The sequence below is a fragment of the Sphaerodactylus townsendi genome, linkage group LG14 (genome assembly GCF_021028975.2).
Source record: "Sphaerodactylus townsendi isolate TG3544 linkage group LG14, MPM_Stown_v2.3, whole genome shotgun sequence".
Lineage (NCBI taxonomy): Eukaryota > Metazoa > Chordata > Lepidosauria > Squamata > Sphaerodactylidae > Sphaerodactylus > Sphaerodactylus townsendi.
Genome location: NC_059438.1, coordinates 9,621,601 through 9,635,816, shown reverse-complemented (window position 1 = coordinate 9,635,816; position 14,216 = coordinate 9,621,601). Strand labels below are relative to the sequence as shown.

The window sequence follows — 14,216 nt, the reverse complement described above, 5'->3', positions numbered from 1 at the left end:
AAGTGTTTGGGTGAAACTTCTGATGGGGAGGGGATGACGAGAAGTATAACAGAGGGTGCTTTGGCGTGTAAACATCACATCCTTCTGGATTAACAGTCAGTACGTGAAGGAAGCATTCCTGTCTGCTCCACTCCCCTTTAACCCATTACACTATCAGAGCCAACACTTCGGCATCTCTGTTTCTCCTCTTCTCTGGTAGGGTTAGTAGATCCAAGTTGGGAAATTTCTGGAGACCTGCAGGTGGATCCCAGAGAGGACAGGGTTTGGACAGGTGTAGCAGCAGCCCCACTGCTGTACAGTAATGGAAGCAGTGGCGTATTTGCCTAGGGATGAGGGGTACCCTCTGTCCCCGGGCGCCACTAACCTGGACACGAGGGGGAACAAAATTGGCCCCCCACGTGACCAGAAAGACAGCAAGGCAAGGCAGCAGGAAGTCCTGCTGCTTCGTCGTCTTCCGACACCCTCGACCCCGCCCATTTTGTCATTGAGGCTAAAAGGGACTGCCCAATGCCATTCAACAAGCTTCCAAGTCAAGCTGGGATTCTAACCTAGAAATCCAAGATTCTAGTCTAAAACTCTAACTGCAATACCATGTTAGCAACAAAGTGCATAGAACTATAGCTAAGCAAGTTCCACCCTCCTGTTATTGGTTTTCCAACATAGAGTTAGGGAACATTTATCAATCAAATATATTTATCAATCAAAATATAAACATTGCCCATTTAGACCCAAATAGGATACAAAAATTGAAAGCATGCAAGATACTAGAATTATATATACATAGCTGTCTGCTTTTATAACTTGAGTTAATGGTGCTCTAGTAGAGCCGGACACACTCAACCAACTCACTACACAGGTCCTAAATAATCCAAACCCCACTTAGTAAAGTTCATGTTTCCCGGCGACATTTCAGTGCCACTTTGAAAGGTGGCGGAGACAGGGTGATCCCATACTGGGGTGTCAGGTCTGGTGCCTTTGATTCATCTGGCCACACCATCTGGAAGTTTCTCAGAATGCTGGTGAAAAAGAGAAACAGTTCCATACGAGCCAAGTTCATCCCTAAGCATACCCTTGGACCTGAAAATAGAGACAAAAGGAAACTGGTAGTGATAAAGGCTGGTGTAGTATCAGCATCTACCTAATGGTGCAGGTAGCATTTTTCAGGGTTGTAAAATGCATGAACAACATACTGCTGAAATATCAAGTTTCTGTGGATGACTTTGGCAATCAAAAGTGCTTTTGCATTTATAATTATAGCAGTCCTTCATAAACATCTGCACTACTATGACCAACAACACCAGGGATCCCCAACCCTATTCAGCAAGTGGACATCTTTGGAAGTCTGATACAAGATGGTAGTTACAGCTACAAAATGGATGCTGCAGGAGGTGAAGCCAACCACAAAATGGATGCCACAAAAGGTGGAGCCAACCACAGAATATCAGGGAGTGAGTTTATGCTTAACTCTAATAGTAACTCTTAAACATTTCTGGCAGAAGCTCTATTTAGTGGAATGCCTTTTAAAATTATTGTTAATTTTTTCTTCTTCCACACACATAGCTTGACTTCATAATAGGAGGAAATGTGCATGTAACTTCCCATCATGTTGTGATTGGCTCCACCACTCCACAACAGCCACCTTGTCATTGAGGCAGCCATTTTGTTTACAAAATTGCAAATGCGTCCACAAGCTTAGTGAAACTAGAGACTTCTGTCCTAGCTAATATTGGCAGGAAGCATTTGCAGTCTTAAATCCACTTAAGCACACCAAATGAATTATAGTCACTGTACAAAAGCAGGAATGGTTATAAGATAATCATAGGATTGTTGTCCCCTAAAGGTAGCAATAGGGAGGCCAAGCAGACATTTGAACTCATGGTTAAAGAATCATTCAATCCATCTTGAACATGACACTACTTGGAGCCATTCATACATTCAGAATTCTCTTCTGCTTGATGGGTGCCAATCTAGGATGCATTCTCATAGAGCAGTCAACACAAATCAGGTGGAGTTGAAGGTTTTAAGATCCGACTATTGTATATTTTCTGTGGCACCTGCAGACCTCTGTTTTTCCAGTAGCAACAAAAGGAATTTACCTGCTGAGAAAGCTAGAAAGGCTTCGGGCTGCACAAACTCTCCTTCCTCATTCAGGAAGTTGGAAGGGTTGAATTCATGCGGGTACTTCCACTGAGACTCGTCGCGGTGTACAGAAATGAGGTTGGTTATAACTGTGGTTTCCTGCAAGAATTAGAGAAAAACCAAGTTATGCCAAAAGGACACACACATACCGGGGAAGTGGCTGTGGCTCAGAATAGCATTCCAACAAGACACCAATAGTACATCGCAACATTTCAACAAGCTATTTCACCAATCAATTTGGTCCCCATTTTCAACACAGGAAAAACCCATGCAGAAACATCTAGGACTTCTTTGCCTGTCTGTTGGAAGAGGGTGAATTGATTCCACAGCAACCTGCATGCGATACTTTGACAAGGCAAATGGGACCTGCTGTCTGTGGGCTGACTAATAAAGGGCCCCGTCCAAAGCACTTTTTCTTGCCATCAAGTCACAACTGATTTATGGCAACCTGGCAGGGTTTTCAAGGCAAGAGATGAAAGGGATTTAGGCGTCTTAGTTGATAGTTCCATGGGAGCGTCGACTCAATGCATGGCAGCTGTGAAAAAGGCAAACTCTATGCTGGGGATCATTAGGAAAGGAATTGATAATAAAACTGCAAAGATTGTCATGCCCTTATATAAAGCAGTGGTGCGACCGCACTTGGAGTACTGTGTCCAGTTCTGGTCGCCGCATCTCAAAAAGGATATTGAGGAGATAGAAAAAGTGCAGAGAAGGGCAACAAGGATGATTGAGGGACTGGAGCACCTTCCCTATGAGGAGAGGCTGCAGCGTTTGGGACTCTTTAGTTTGGAGAGGAGGCGGCTGAGGGGGGATATGATTGAAGTCTACAAAATTATGCATGGGGTAGAAAATGTTGACAGAGAGAAATTTTTCTCTCTTTCTCACAATACTAGAACCAGGAGGCATACACTGAAAATGCTGGGGGGAAGAATTAGAACTAATAAAAGGAAACACTTCTTCACGCAACGTGTGATTGGTGTTTGGAATATGCTGCCACAGGAGTTGGTGATGGCCACTAACCTGGATAGCTTTAAAAGGGGCTTGGACAGATTTATGGAGGAGAAGTCGACTTATGGCTACCAATCTTGATCCTCTTTGATCTCAGATTGCAAATGCCTTAGCAGACCAGGTGATCGGGAGCAACAGCCGCAGAAGGCCATTGCGTTCACATCCTACATGTGAGCTCCCAAAGGCACCTGGTGGGCCACTGTGAGTAGCAGAGAGCTGGACTAGATGGACTTTGGTCTGATCCAGCTGGCTTGTTCTTATGTTCTTATGTTCTTATGTTCGCAGGTGGTTTGCCATTGCCAGACTCTCTCCACATCAGGACTTTGGTATTTCTTGGAGGTCTCTCAGCCAAGTACTAACCCAGGTCAGGGCTGTGAGACCATGTGACCAACCCACATTCACCACCTAAGCTCACAAGATGTGAGCTGGGATTTGAACCTTAATTATACACCATGCTGGCTCTGTTTCCAAAGTACTAGAATACATTTTTTCAACAGTCTGGCCTACCATGAGGACCAAACATACCATACTTGCAAAGGAGTGACAGGGGCCATAAGCAATCAAAGGGCTATGGAACAACAAGAGGGGGTCCCAGTAGAGGTTAATATTGGGCTCCAACATTTGCCCTCCCCAAACTAATGCAGCAACATAAGGCGGTAATCAGAAGAGGAGGAAAGAGACATGTGGAGGGAAATACTTAACCCTAGTGTCACTTTGCTCTCCAAACTGCCCCCTGCAAAATGGTTCTCTTATTCTGGCTATAGTTGTTTTATGACTCTAAAACTTTCTTTGATATCAGCCAAACAACATTTTCCTCTTTAGCTTCCTTCAAATCATTGATTCATCTATAGAGACACACCAACACATCATGGTCGATGCTCAGCTCTTTCAGGTTTACCTTGGGGATTGTATAACCCAAAAGCTGCACGTCTTTGATAGGTGCATGAGGGACTCCGAGGGGTACCACATTTGCAAAGCGCTGGGTCTCATGAATGACAGCATTTATGTATGGAAGCTTGTCCCGATCTTTGTACTCGATGCACGGATTATTTCCGAAAACAGCATGGAGTTCCTCTTGACATTTCTCTAAGCAGCAAAGATTGCATGTTATGTAAATGGCAACTTCAACTGGCATCATGCAGATTATTATCTTAACTTCAACCCTTTTCTTCTTCCACCCATTATTACACACAATAATTTTTGAACACATTAAATTGTTTATCAGCACTATGACACTCTTCCCAATCCAACATTGGAAGCTGGGCAGTTGCTCTGATTTATACATTATGGAATACATAGGTTGAGTCTAGGGTTCCCACACTGTGTAACACATAACAGTCAAATGTGCATCACGGGTTCTCCTTAATTCCCATCAATTATATACCATCAAAATACCATCAATTATATAGCATGCCTGAAGATCAGATCCTTCCAAACCTAAATGAAAGCTTTTCAAGAGGATGTTGACAATGACGTGTGATCTCGATACATTGTTTTTAGACAAATTATTCCCACTATCCTCACAGGGCCTTTACCAACCTTGAACCTCTGGGAACATCGTCATGTAGAGCAAACCCCACAGAAGTGTTGATGAGGTTGTCTCCAATCCAGCAACAAACAGATCGGTCAGTATATTCATCAGGACTTCTTCTTCAAAACTTGATCCTTTATTCTCTGGCTTTCATTGAAAAAAAATATTAAAAACTCTGTTAGATAATCAGATTCATGGCTAAATGGAGTCTAAGGGCTGTTTCACAAAGATATGTTAGTGTGGCAGGACAACAGGCAACCTGATCTGAATATGTGGTAAAAGAACTGCATAACCAATAGAAATACCTGTAGCTGGATAATCAAGGATCTAAATCTGACTTGAACCATGCCTGTTCTTTAAAATGGTTAATATGGTAGCAGCTTGAAAAGTTTCAACTTGGCCCAAACTCAACAGAACTTGTAAGCTAAGACCAGTATTTGCATGGGGGACCACCAAGAAAGTCTGGGGTTGCTGGACAGAGAAAGGCAACCACAAGCTACCTCTGCTTTTCTTTTGCCTGGAACGTCCCATGGATGGGGTTTGCCATGAGTCTGGGGTGACCTGATGGCATGTTCGTCTAAATAGTTGAAAATAATCATATCTGACCCTTCTCTGGCTTCTCACGATGTCCTTGAATTTCCTAGTGGGAAGAACAGCGATGGAAGAAAGATAGTGGCACATCAGATATGTGTTTGACAGGGACATCACAAATCTGTCATGCTCTGAGGCCAGGATCACCAACCTCCAGGTGGGGCCTGGAATTCTCCCAGAATCACTACTCATCTCTAGACTACAGAGAATCCTGAGGAAAATGGCAGCATTGGAAAGTAGACTATATGGTATCAGATGAACTCCATCCCCTTTCCACCTTCCCCAGGCTCATCCCCCAAATCTCCATAAATTTCCCAACCCAAAGTTGGGATCCCTAACCAAGATACACGACAGGTCAGATAAGATTGAGGGCAAAGTCGCGCTTGAGTTGAGTATCCAGAGGAGTTGGAGACCTTTATCAATTGGGCAGAACTTTGGGGCCAGGTCAAAGGCCTGAATCAACAGAGGTGAAGTCCAAGACTATGCAGAACAAGAATCAAGGTCAGAGTCCACAAGGCAGTGACAGGACACAAACTCAAGACTGGGAGAAATCAGAACTGGGTTCAGAGGTAGCCTTGTCTTCAAATGACAGATGAAAACAAACTTTTCCTACCAGCAATGTTACCCATTTATGTTATCCTTTTGGAATTTAAAATGTTTTTCTTTCTAAACCACTTTATCTAGTTGATGCATAAGCTCTTTGTCTACAAAGCCTTATTTAAATGACCTTATGCAACATGAACCATCAAATAGTAACACAACCAACAACGCAACGCTGCATATATTTCTGCAATGGCCAAGTATATTGCACAGTATTCAAAAATATTCAAATTATAGTCACCAATTGTGTAACCTTATATATCGTCTGAACAATGAACTAAACTAAAATACTAGTATATAACATCTATTACAGTAACCTATGTTTCACAATATAATTTCATACATTCCAAAAGGGAATTACTTGAATACTTCCTTTCCAATCACATGAATAGATTCAGGAGTATTGCACGAATCCATTTATACATGTAACCGACGTACTGTTTATTTTGTAGGTCTTCTGCGGTTAATTAATTGCTTCTGGGTCTTAGAGCTGTAGATTAGCCACACCTGGATGATGGGGATCCGTGTAGCGTAATCCACAAATTGTCGCTGCAGAGTAGGAACTCTTACAATTGTGTAAAGGGCATGTATCAAACATCAACCATCAACATCAATTATCAGAGCACAACACGTGTTTGTTTGTCTGTGCTTTCGACTCCTCTTCCTCAGTGAAAGACTCCTTTCAAGTAATTCAAATAATTCCCTTTTGGAATGTATGAAATTATATTGTGAAACATAGATTACTGTAATAGATGTTATATACTAGTATTGTAGTCTAGTTCATTGTTTAGACAATACATAAGGTTACACAATTGGTGACTATAATTTTAATATTTTTGAATACTGTGCAATACACTTGGCCATTGCAGCAATATATGCAGCATTGCGTTGTTGATTGTGCTACAAAAGGTTATGCCACAAGAATTTGGATGGGCCTTCAGAGGCCATTGCTTGGGTTGTGTTGACACAAAACTTTTCCTTTTCTTACAGCCAGCTCACAGATTAGAGCAGTGATTCCCAAAGTGGTGTCCCTGGGCACTGTGCTGCCGATATGTTTCCTTGCTTCTCCTCAAAGCAAAGAGCCAGTCCTGGCTTTCCTTCGTTTCACTGGAACAGGAGATGCTTCTGAAGAGCTCAGAAGGCATCACCTTTGCATCTGCAGAGAACATCTGTTCAGGAATATCATGGGAGGATGCTTGGCTTGGAACCTTTTGACATTTTGTGAAACTCCCAGTGTTCTGCCATTAGTCCAACCAATATGGTAGCCATTTGCGGTAGTGTCCATTCCCTATTCTCAGTCGCTGAGAATTTCCCACAGGCTCAACAGGTATGGAAACCTTTGGATTAGGGCATAGGACTGAAGCTAAAAACCTTTTAATATGGAGACTTTACAGGAAACTGAAAACAAAAGAGAGAAAATTGGCAAATTTTAAATTTGCACTTATACTATACATTGTCAAAAAGTTCCAAATCTGAATTTTGAATCTGAGAAGTTTATAAATTCGGGATGTATGTTCAAGTTTTGGCCTACACACTACATCTTGGTGGTTGTTGGGTTTTTTTTTCAAAAAGCAACATATTCAAAAACATTTTAGTGCACAATTGTGTGCAAACTCAGATCCAGAAGTGAAATACCTTTTCCATTTCTTCCAAATACGCATCAATGTAGTCACGGTGCTCTCCAGGAACACGTGTCGCTCTGTGCTCTTCCAGCTCTTTTGACAAGAAGGCAGTGATCTTCTCTGCATTCTTGAACATAGTCCGGTGCGGTAGAGGAAGCCACCTCACCAATGGCACCGCATCGTAAAGCTATCAGCAAGCAGAAGAGCTAGTTTTAACTTATAAATCAATTTGTCTAACAACATCTAACAACTTATCAATCAATTTGTCTAACAACAACAACACGCCTGCTCTTAACCACTACACCATGTTGTAGATGTACAAGGGAAAATTGGCCGGTCTTCCCTCTGCCCCAGCTTTTCCATCCAGGGTAAATGCAGCTTGAGTTGGGGTGGTAGTGGTGATTTCCAGCAGAAAATTCAGAAAAGGAGGCATAGCTTTTCTCCCCTCTATTGAGTTGCAGCTATAAGCAGATGCACTGTGCAATTTTAAAAAATCATAACGAACTATATAAAACATTTAGCTCTATCCGCCACTACCTGCGCCCAGAATCCACCGACCAATTTCATATTCTGATGCACCAGGTCTAAGACATTTCTCAGGGAGTTATCATTGTATCCAAAGCGCTTTCCAAAAAGTAGGATGGAGATAATGTTGGTCACTGAGCTGTCGATGAAACGGAAGGGATCAAAAGGCTCCTCTGTGGCATGAAACAGGAGAAGAAAAGGTAGTAACAAATTTCCTTATACATTGTCTCTACAAGCCATGATTTATAATCACCAATGTAGTTCCAAAAAGCAATGCTTTCTCCCATCACTCCTTAGCTTTGTGGTGCTTTGAATTCTGTCAGGATGCTGGACCTAGAGCTAGCCAACCCCTCTTCCTCCTTTATTGAAGAAGAAGACTTGGTTTTTATACCCCACTTTTCTCTACCATAAGAAGTCTCAAAGCAGCTCACAATTGCATCCCACCCACCACAACAGGAGTCTTGTAGAAAGTTGGGAGTGAGAGACTTCTGAGAAAACTGTGACTAGCCCAAGGTCACCCAGCAGGCCTCATGTGGAAAAATGTGGAATCAAACCTCATTCTCCAGATTACTCGTGGAAGAGTGGGGAAATCATACCTTGTTCTCCAGATTAGAGTCCACTGTTCTTACCCACCATATCACACTAGCTGTCAGCATGAAAAAATAGTATTTGCAAATTTTGGAAATTGGAGTTGTGTGTAGGGATGTTATCCATCAGCAGCCTTCCAGGGGTGTTACTCACTTATGTTTTCCTCAAAGCTTTGCATCAAGTAAGCAACCTCATCCAGGATCTTTTCCTCCACTGCTTTCTTGCCAAGTCCGAAATTCCTGAGAACCATCAGTGAAAATCTTCGCTGTTCCTTCCATGCTTGCCCATAGGGCACAGAAATTATGCCTGCAGGAACATGCAATAGGAAATTTCCTGAGTCTCATAAAATCCTTGATCTAAACCTTCAGCGGTCTGCCACTTCTCAGGTTGAATCAGAGGCATAGTTCCAAGGGGGCCGTGGGGGGGGGGATGACACACCGGGGGTGCGCCCCTGTGGGGTATGGTGGGGCGTTCCAGGGAGGTACAAGGGCATTCCAGGGCGGGGTGGGGCGGAGGACTCACCAGTGCACCAGGTACTTCCCCCCTTGCTACACCTCTGGGTTGAATTATCAGGGAAGGTAAACAAATCTGCCTTGCCTTGGCATCCTTCAGCTTGAAAACTGGAATTCTGAGCTATATTTGAATCCAGTAGCATTTTAGAAACCAACAAGGTTTCTCCTGAGGGTTAAAACTCCTTTTGTCAGATACTGACATGACGTCAGGTGGGGAGATTGGGATAAGGTGGGGGGTTAACCCAGTTATAAAAATGCATCAATGCAGTTGCAATAATATCCAGCGTGGATTGAGCCCTAAACCCTGTCCTGGATTGCCAAAGCTTGCCCAACCTCATCAGATCTCAGAAGCTAAGCAGGTCAGCCTTTGATTGTACCTAGATGGGAAATCACCAAAAAACTCCAGGGTCACAAAGCAGAGGCAGGAGTGCACCACCTCCGAACATCTCTTGCCTTTCAATCCCTCTGAGGTCGTCATAAATCTGCTACAACTTGAAGGCCCTTTCCACCACCATTTAGCCCTAGGGATTAGAGTGCCCACAGCAAAGTAACATTCCCATGTGCCTACCCACACTTTATGCAATATTCAATCTCAAAAACAATGGTGGAGTTTACAGAGAAATAGCACCGGGACAAGAACACTTGGGGGCTTTCCCCACTTACCATTTGCTGCGCGCTACTCCGGGAAAGTAGCGCGGGGTCCAGCGGTGCTCTCCACTTGCAAGGGCGGCAACCACGCAGCCGCCCCGACGCTGCCACTCTCCCGCCCCTTCAGCGTTTCATTTTTGGCGCTGAAGAAACGGCACCTTCTGACAGGGCAGTGGGAAACACAACCCCGCGGCAGAAATCACTCGTGCCGGGAGCGCGCTGGGAGTAGCGCGCCGCAAATGGTAAGTGGGGAAAGCCCCTTGGTTTGAAGAGAAGCGGGGAATTTGGGTAAATCCTTTGCACAGCGACCTGATTGGTGGAAACATGGCAAAGAAGTTTCCCTTGTGTGGAAAAAGGGGGCAGGTTTTGAATGGGAAGCAAGTTTTAAGAGGCACTGAGTTGTATAACAAGGAATTAAGCCAATACAGATTAATAGATTGTTGAAAGCTTTCATGGCTGGAATCAACGGGTTGTACAGCCCAAAAAAATCACAACAGCCAGATACTGGCTAAAGAATGGACTTGAATTTGATTTCATTTTGCTGTTTGAATAAAATTGGCACCAGTAGAATTTGGTATATAAGGGTCTTCAGTTTCTGACTGAGCACATTTGCTCTTGAAGCTTCCATTCTGAAAAGGCCCTTCACTGAGCCTGTGGCATGCTTTATGGGCTCAGTATTGTGATATTGAGTCTATCTGGCCCCATATGTCCCACGTCGGTCCCTGCGGTCAGCAGAGGCCAACTTGCTGGTAATCCCCGCCCCCTCTATGATGCGGCTGGCCTCTACTAGGGCCAGGGCTTTTACGGCCCTGGCCCCTGCCTGGTGGAATGCTCTTCCTCCAGCTGTCCGGGCCCTGTGGGATCTCAACGAGTTCTGCAGGGCCTGTAAGACCGAGCTATTCCACCGGGCCTTTGGTGAGACCAGCCGCTGATGTGGGTGCCCGAAACAGCCTAAGAAATACCTTGAGACTGTCCCCCCTCTTAAGAGGAGTTTTAAATAGCTGAATGCCATCTATTTTAAATATTTAAATTTACTTGGATCTGATAATTGTATGCTGCATTTTCTTCTTTTGTTTTATCTGTTTGTTAATGTTGTACACCGCCCTGAGCCCTTCGGGGGAGGGCGGTATAAAAATGAAAAAAAAAAATACGGTCAGGCTGGATGTTCAGGCTCCTATCTGTTCTTCTGTCAAGTCACCTCTTACTATGCTCATATGCTTTGATTATGTGTTCCTGCATTGCAGGGTGTTGGACTTGATGGCCCTTGGAGTTTCTTCCAACTTGATTCTATGATGCTGTGATTGTATACTGCATATAACCCCAATGAGGCTTAGAGATCTCTTAGATGCCCATGCCCATAAAAATGAAGGAAGGTGGAGGCAAAGGTCAACAAAATGGAGGATTAAGGGACATTGGCAACACTGCAAGTTTTACACAACTACATAGCACTCCAAAGTATGATGCTCTGCAGGAAAAGAACTGAACATTAAACACTGAACATATGGAAAGTTTCTTAAGTTTCAACTTACGTCATTGAAGCAAAATAGCAAGGAAGACCTTGTCACTAGTGCGGTGGGTAACATAATGCTATCTCATAGAACAAATAGGTAAATCACCCAAAAGGCAACTATACCTTTTCTCTTTGTGATGACCTCTAAGATAGGGCTATGTGGTCTTCCAGCAAATTCTGTTCCTTTTGTAACAAGGACCTCTTTCACCAGTGGAAATCCATGAACAATCACAACAAGAAATCCTCCCATTTGCAAACTGTAGACAGGGCCATATGTTTGTGCTAACTGGAAAAAAATAGTTAGCAGAAACACTGAAACAAAAGCTTATGTGCAAATGTTTTGATTAAATATGTTAGTAGACTGGAACACAATTCCTTGAAGAAATGAGGTAATATTTGCATCTTTTAGAACTGAAAAATTAATTCTGAAAACAAGACAATAATAACTTCTTATTCCGTATAGTAATTTCTATTTTGAAACAGCACGAGTCATTCTGCAAAACCAAATAGAACCACCACCACCACCACCACCACCACCACCACCACCACCACCACCAGGCTTTTTCGGGGAAGGGGTTGCCCTGAATAAAACCCAGGCTATTCGGCAGAGCTGAATAATCTGGTGCTGAAAAAGCCAAATAAATTTCGGCTTTTTCACTATCGTAGCTGCCTGGTGGGTCCGGGGAGCTGATCCCTTCAGACAGCCCTCCACTGCTGCCTGCAAAGTTGGTTTCAGCTTTGCAAGCAGGGCTACCTGGAAGGGTGGGATTCCCGATCAATTCTGGTTTGACAAGTGGCAAGGCACAGCCCCGCACAGCTGGACGTTGGGGTCTGGTCAGCCAAACCCTGCATTCAGATGTGTGGGATTGGAATGTTCCAGGTTTCGCTTTTTAAAAACCCAACACTTTCAGGAAAGCTAAAACATTTGATGTGGGTCATCGACTTTTTCCAGCATTCTCAAAAATTTCAGCTTTTTTAAAGCCGAACACGAAAAATACTGATAAAGGTGGCCACCTCTATTTTGAAAACCAGCATTCCTATTCATAACCTAATATGAAGGCCAGTACTTGAAGGAGTCTTCCATACAGAGACAGGATTTTGTGGTTGCCTCATTGCTGGGACAGCTGCAGACCTGGCACTTCCCCACATGAAAGATTTCCTCAAAGTTTCCCTGCCCAGCCAGGGGCGTATCTGCCAGAGGGACATGGGGTGCCACATGTCCTTGGGTACACAGCATCTAATCATGTGGGGGGCCACTGGGCCCAGGCCACACTCACCGGCTCTGGACTGTTGACCTGGGTGCCATCACCAACCTGGCACTGCTCTGTGAGTTCAGCAGATGGTTCGATGTCTCCCTCCCCGCTCCCTGTATCTAGGGAAAATAGAGCCCAGGGGGCAGAAAACTCAGATTTTGCCCTGGGCTCCATTTCCCCTAGATGTGCCTCTGACTGCCCCAGTTGCCTGAAAGTGGCCACCCCCTCTTCCAGGGCTTTCACTCTTTTAAAAAAACCAGAATATAATATATCAATATACCATTTTCACAAGAGGTATAGCAGGTTCTCTGAATCGCCAGTTCTCATTTTTTAAAAGTAAATCTTTAGCAACAGTCTAACAGGTGGTAAAAACTCTCTAGGGAACCTTTTGCTCCGTCAAGAAAGTGGCCATTCAATCTTATTCAGAAGGATTCCAGCCATGCCTTCCCATATTCTGCAGCAGTTGGAACTACAGTAGATCTTCCTGGATCTCACCTTATCTGCTCACTGTTTGTTTGTGACACATTTGAACCAGTGGTGGGATTCAAATAACTTAACAACTTGTTGTTTACAAGCACCATTTTAACAACCGGTTCTGCCGAAGTGGTGCTGAATCCAACCGCTGATTTGAACACTGAAGTGTCCTACCTTATCCAAGTCCTTCAGAGGGTTGTGCAAGTCAACCTGCAACAAGTTTCCAATCAGAGGCAACGGCCTTGGTCCTGGGGGGAGTTGTTTGGAACGAGTGGTATTCCAGAAAAGATACAACACGAAAGAAACCAGCAGAAGAATGCTGAAAACCTCCATGGGTGACAGTGAGGAAGCAGACAGATCAGCCACTACGTGCAGTGCTTTTATTCCAGGCACATAAGAAAGACTTTAAGTGCTGACTTTCCTTGTTCATCTGAGAAAGTAAACTTTGGACAGGGACAGGCTGATTGTGCAATTACAGCTTGAACTGCCTTATGTGCGTTGGCGTTTTGAGGGGGGCGGCTCAAGCCTTGGGCACAATTCCCCTGTGTCATGTAGGGGGGCACATTCAACTGCCAGCCCCCCCCCTCTCCTCCACAGGAGCAAAGAGCCAGAGCATTGTGCTCCCTGCCGATTCCTCCTCTTGTGCCCTGCCACCAGCGGTTGTTTTAAAATTAAACTTAACTTACTACTAGGTAAGTGAGTGGCACTACAGCTGGAAAGAGACTGGGGGTGGGGACAGACAAAGGAGAGTGTAGTAATGCACCGCTGACCCAGCAGCACCGTGGTCGAGCGCTGGAAGGATAAAGCTTTTGTTATTATACAGTATTCTGATGCATGCATGGTGGTTCACACACATCAAGTTCAGTTGAGGCAATTCCTTGAATGCATAAATGTTACTAAACCTCTGATGTGCCTCTCTTCTTTAAAGTTGAGGCCTGGAGTGCAAATGATTTGTAACCAGAATTATTGATTGGGAGGGTCATCCATGTCTCCTGTAAAGAATGATATGAAATTGGGTGAGGTAGTGCAAGGTAAATTCAGGTTCAATGTCTTATTTTACCCACCCAGCAATGTTCAGGGGAGATGATCTCAAGGCCTGTTGGTGGGACATTTTGGTGGTAGTGAGTCAGTCCTGTAGAGTTCAACTTCCCAATTTCTTCATCGATATGAGATTGTACCACATCCGTTTCTATTGCTGTTGTTTAAAGATGTTCT

General features: G+C 44.0%; 1 protein-coding gene across 1 annotated transcript; it reads right to left on the bottom strand.

Annotated features, from left to right (window-relative positions):
* Positions 1–721: 721 nt before the first annotated feature.
* Positions 722–13,547, bottom strand: LOC125443652 (cytochrome P450 2J4-like). The gene is made up of 9 exons (XM_048515904.1): positions 13,176–13,547; positions 11,398–11,560; positions 8,758–8,910; positions 8,029–8,189; positions 7,505–7,678; positions 4,687–4,825; positions 4,046–4,233; positions 2,097–2,238; positions 722–1,077 (listed from the first exon to the last, which is right to left on the bottom strand). Exons 1-9 carry the CDS (start codon positions 13,332–13,334, stop codon positions 890–892), a joined length of 1,467 nt encoding a protein of 488 aa, XP_048371861.1. The 5' UTR covers positions 13,335–13,547; the 3' UTR covers positions 722–889.
* Positions 13,548–14,216: the final 669 nt, after the last annotated feature.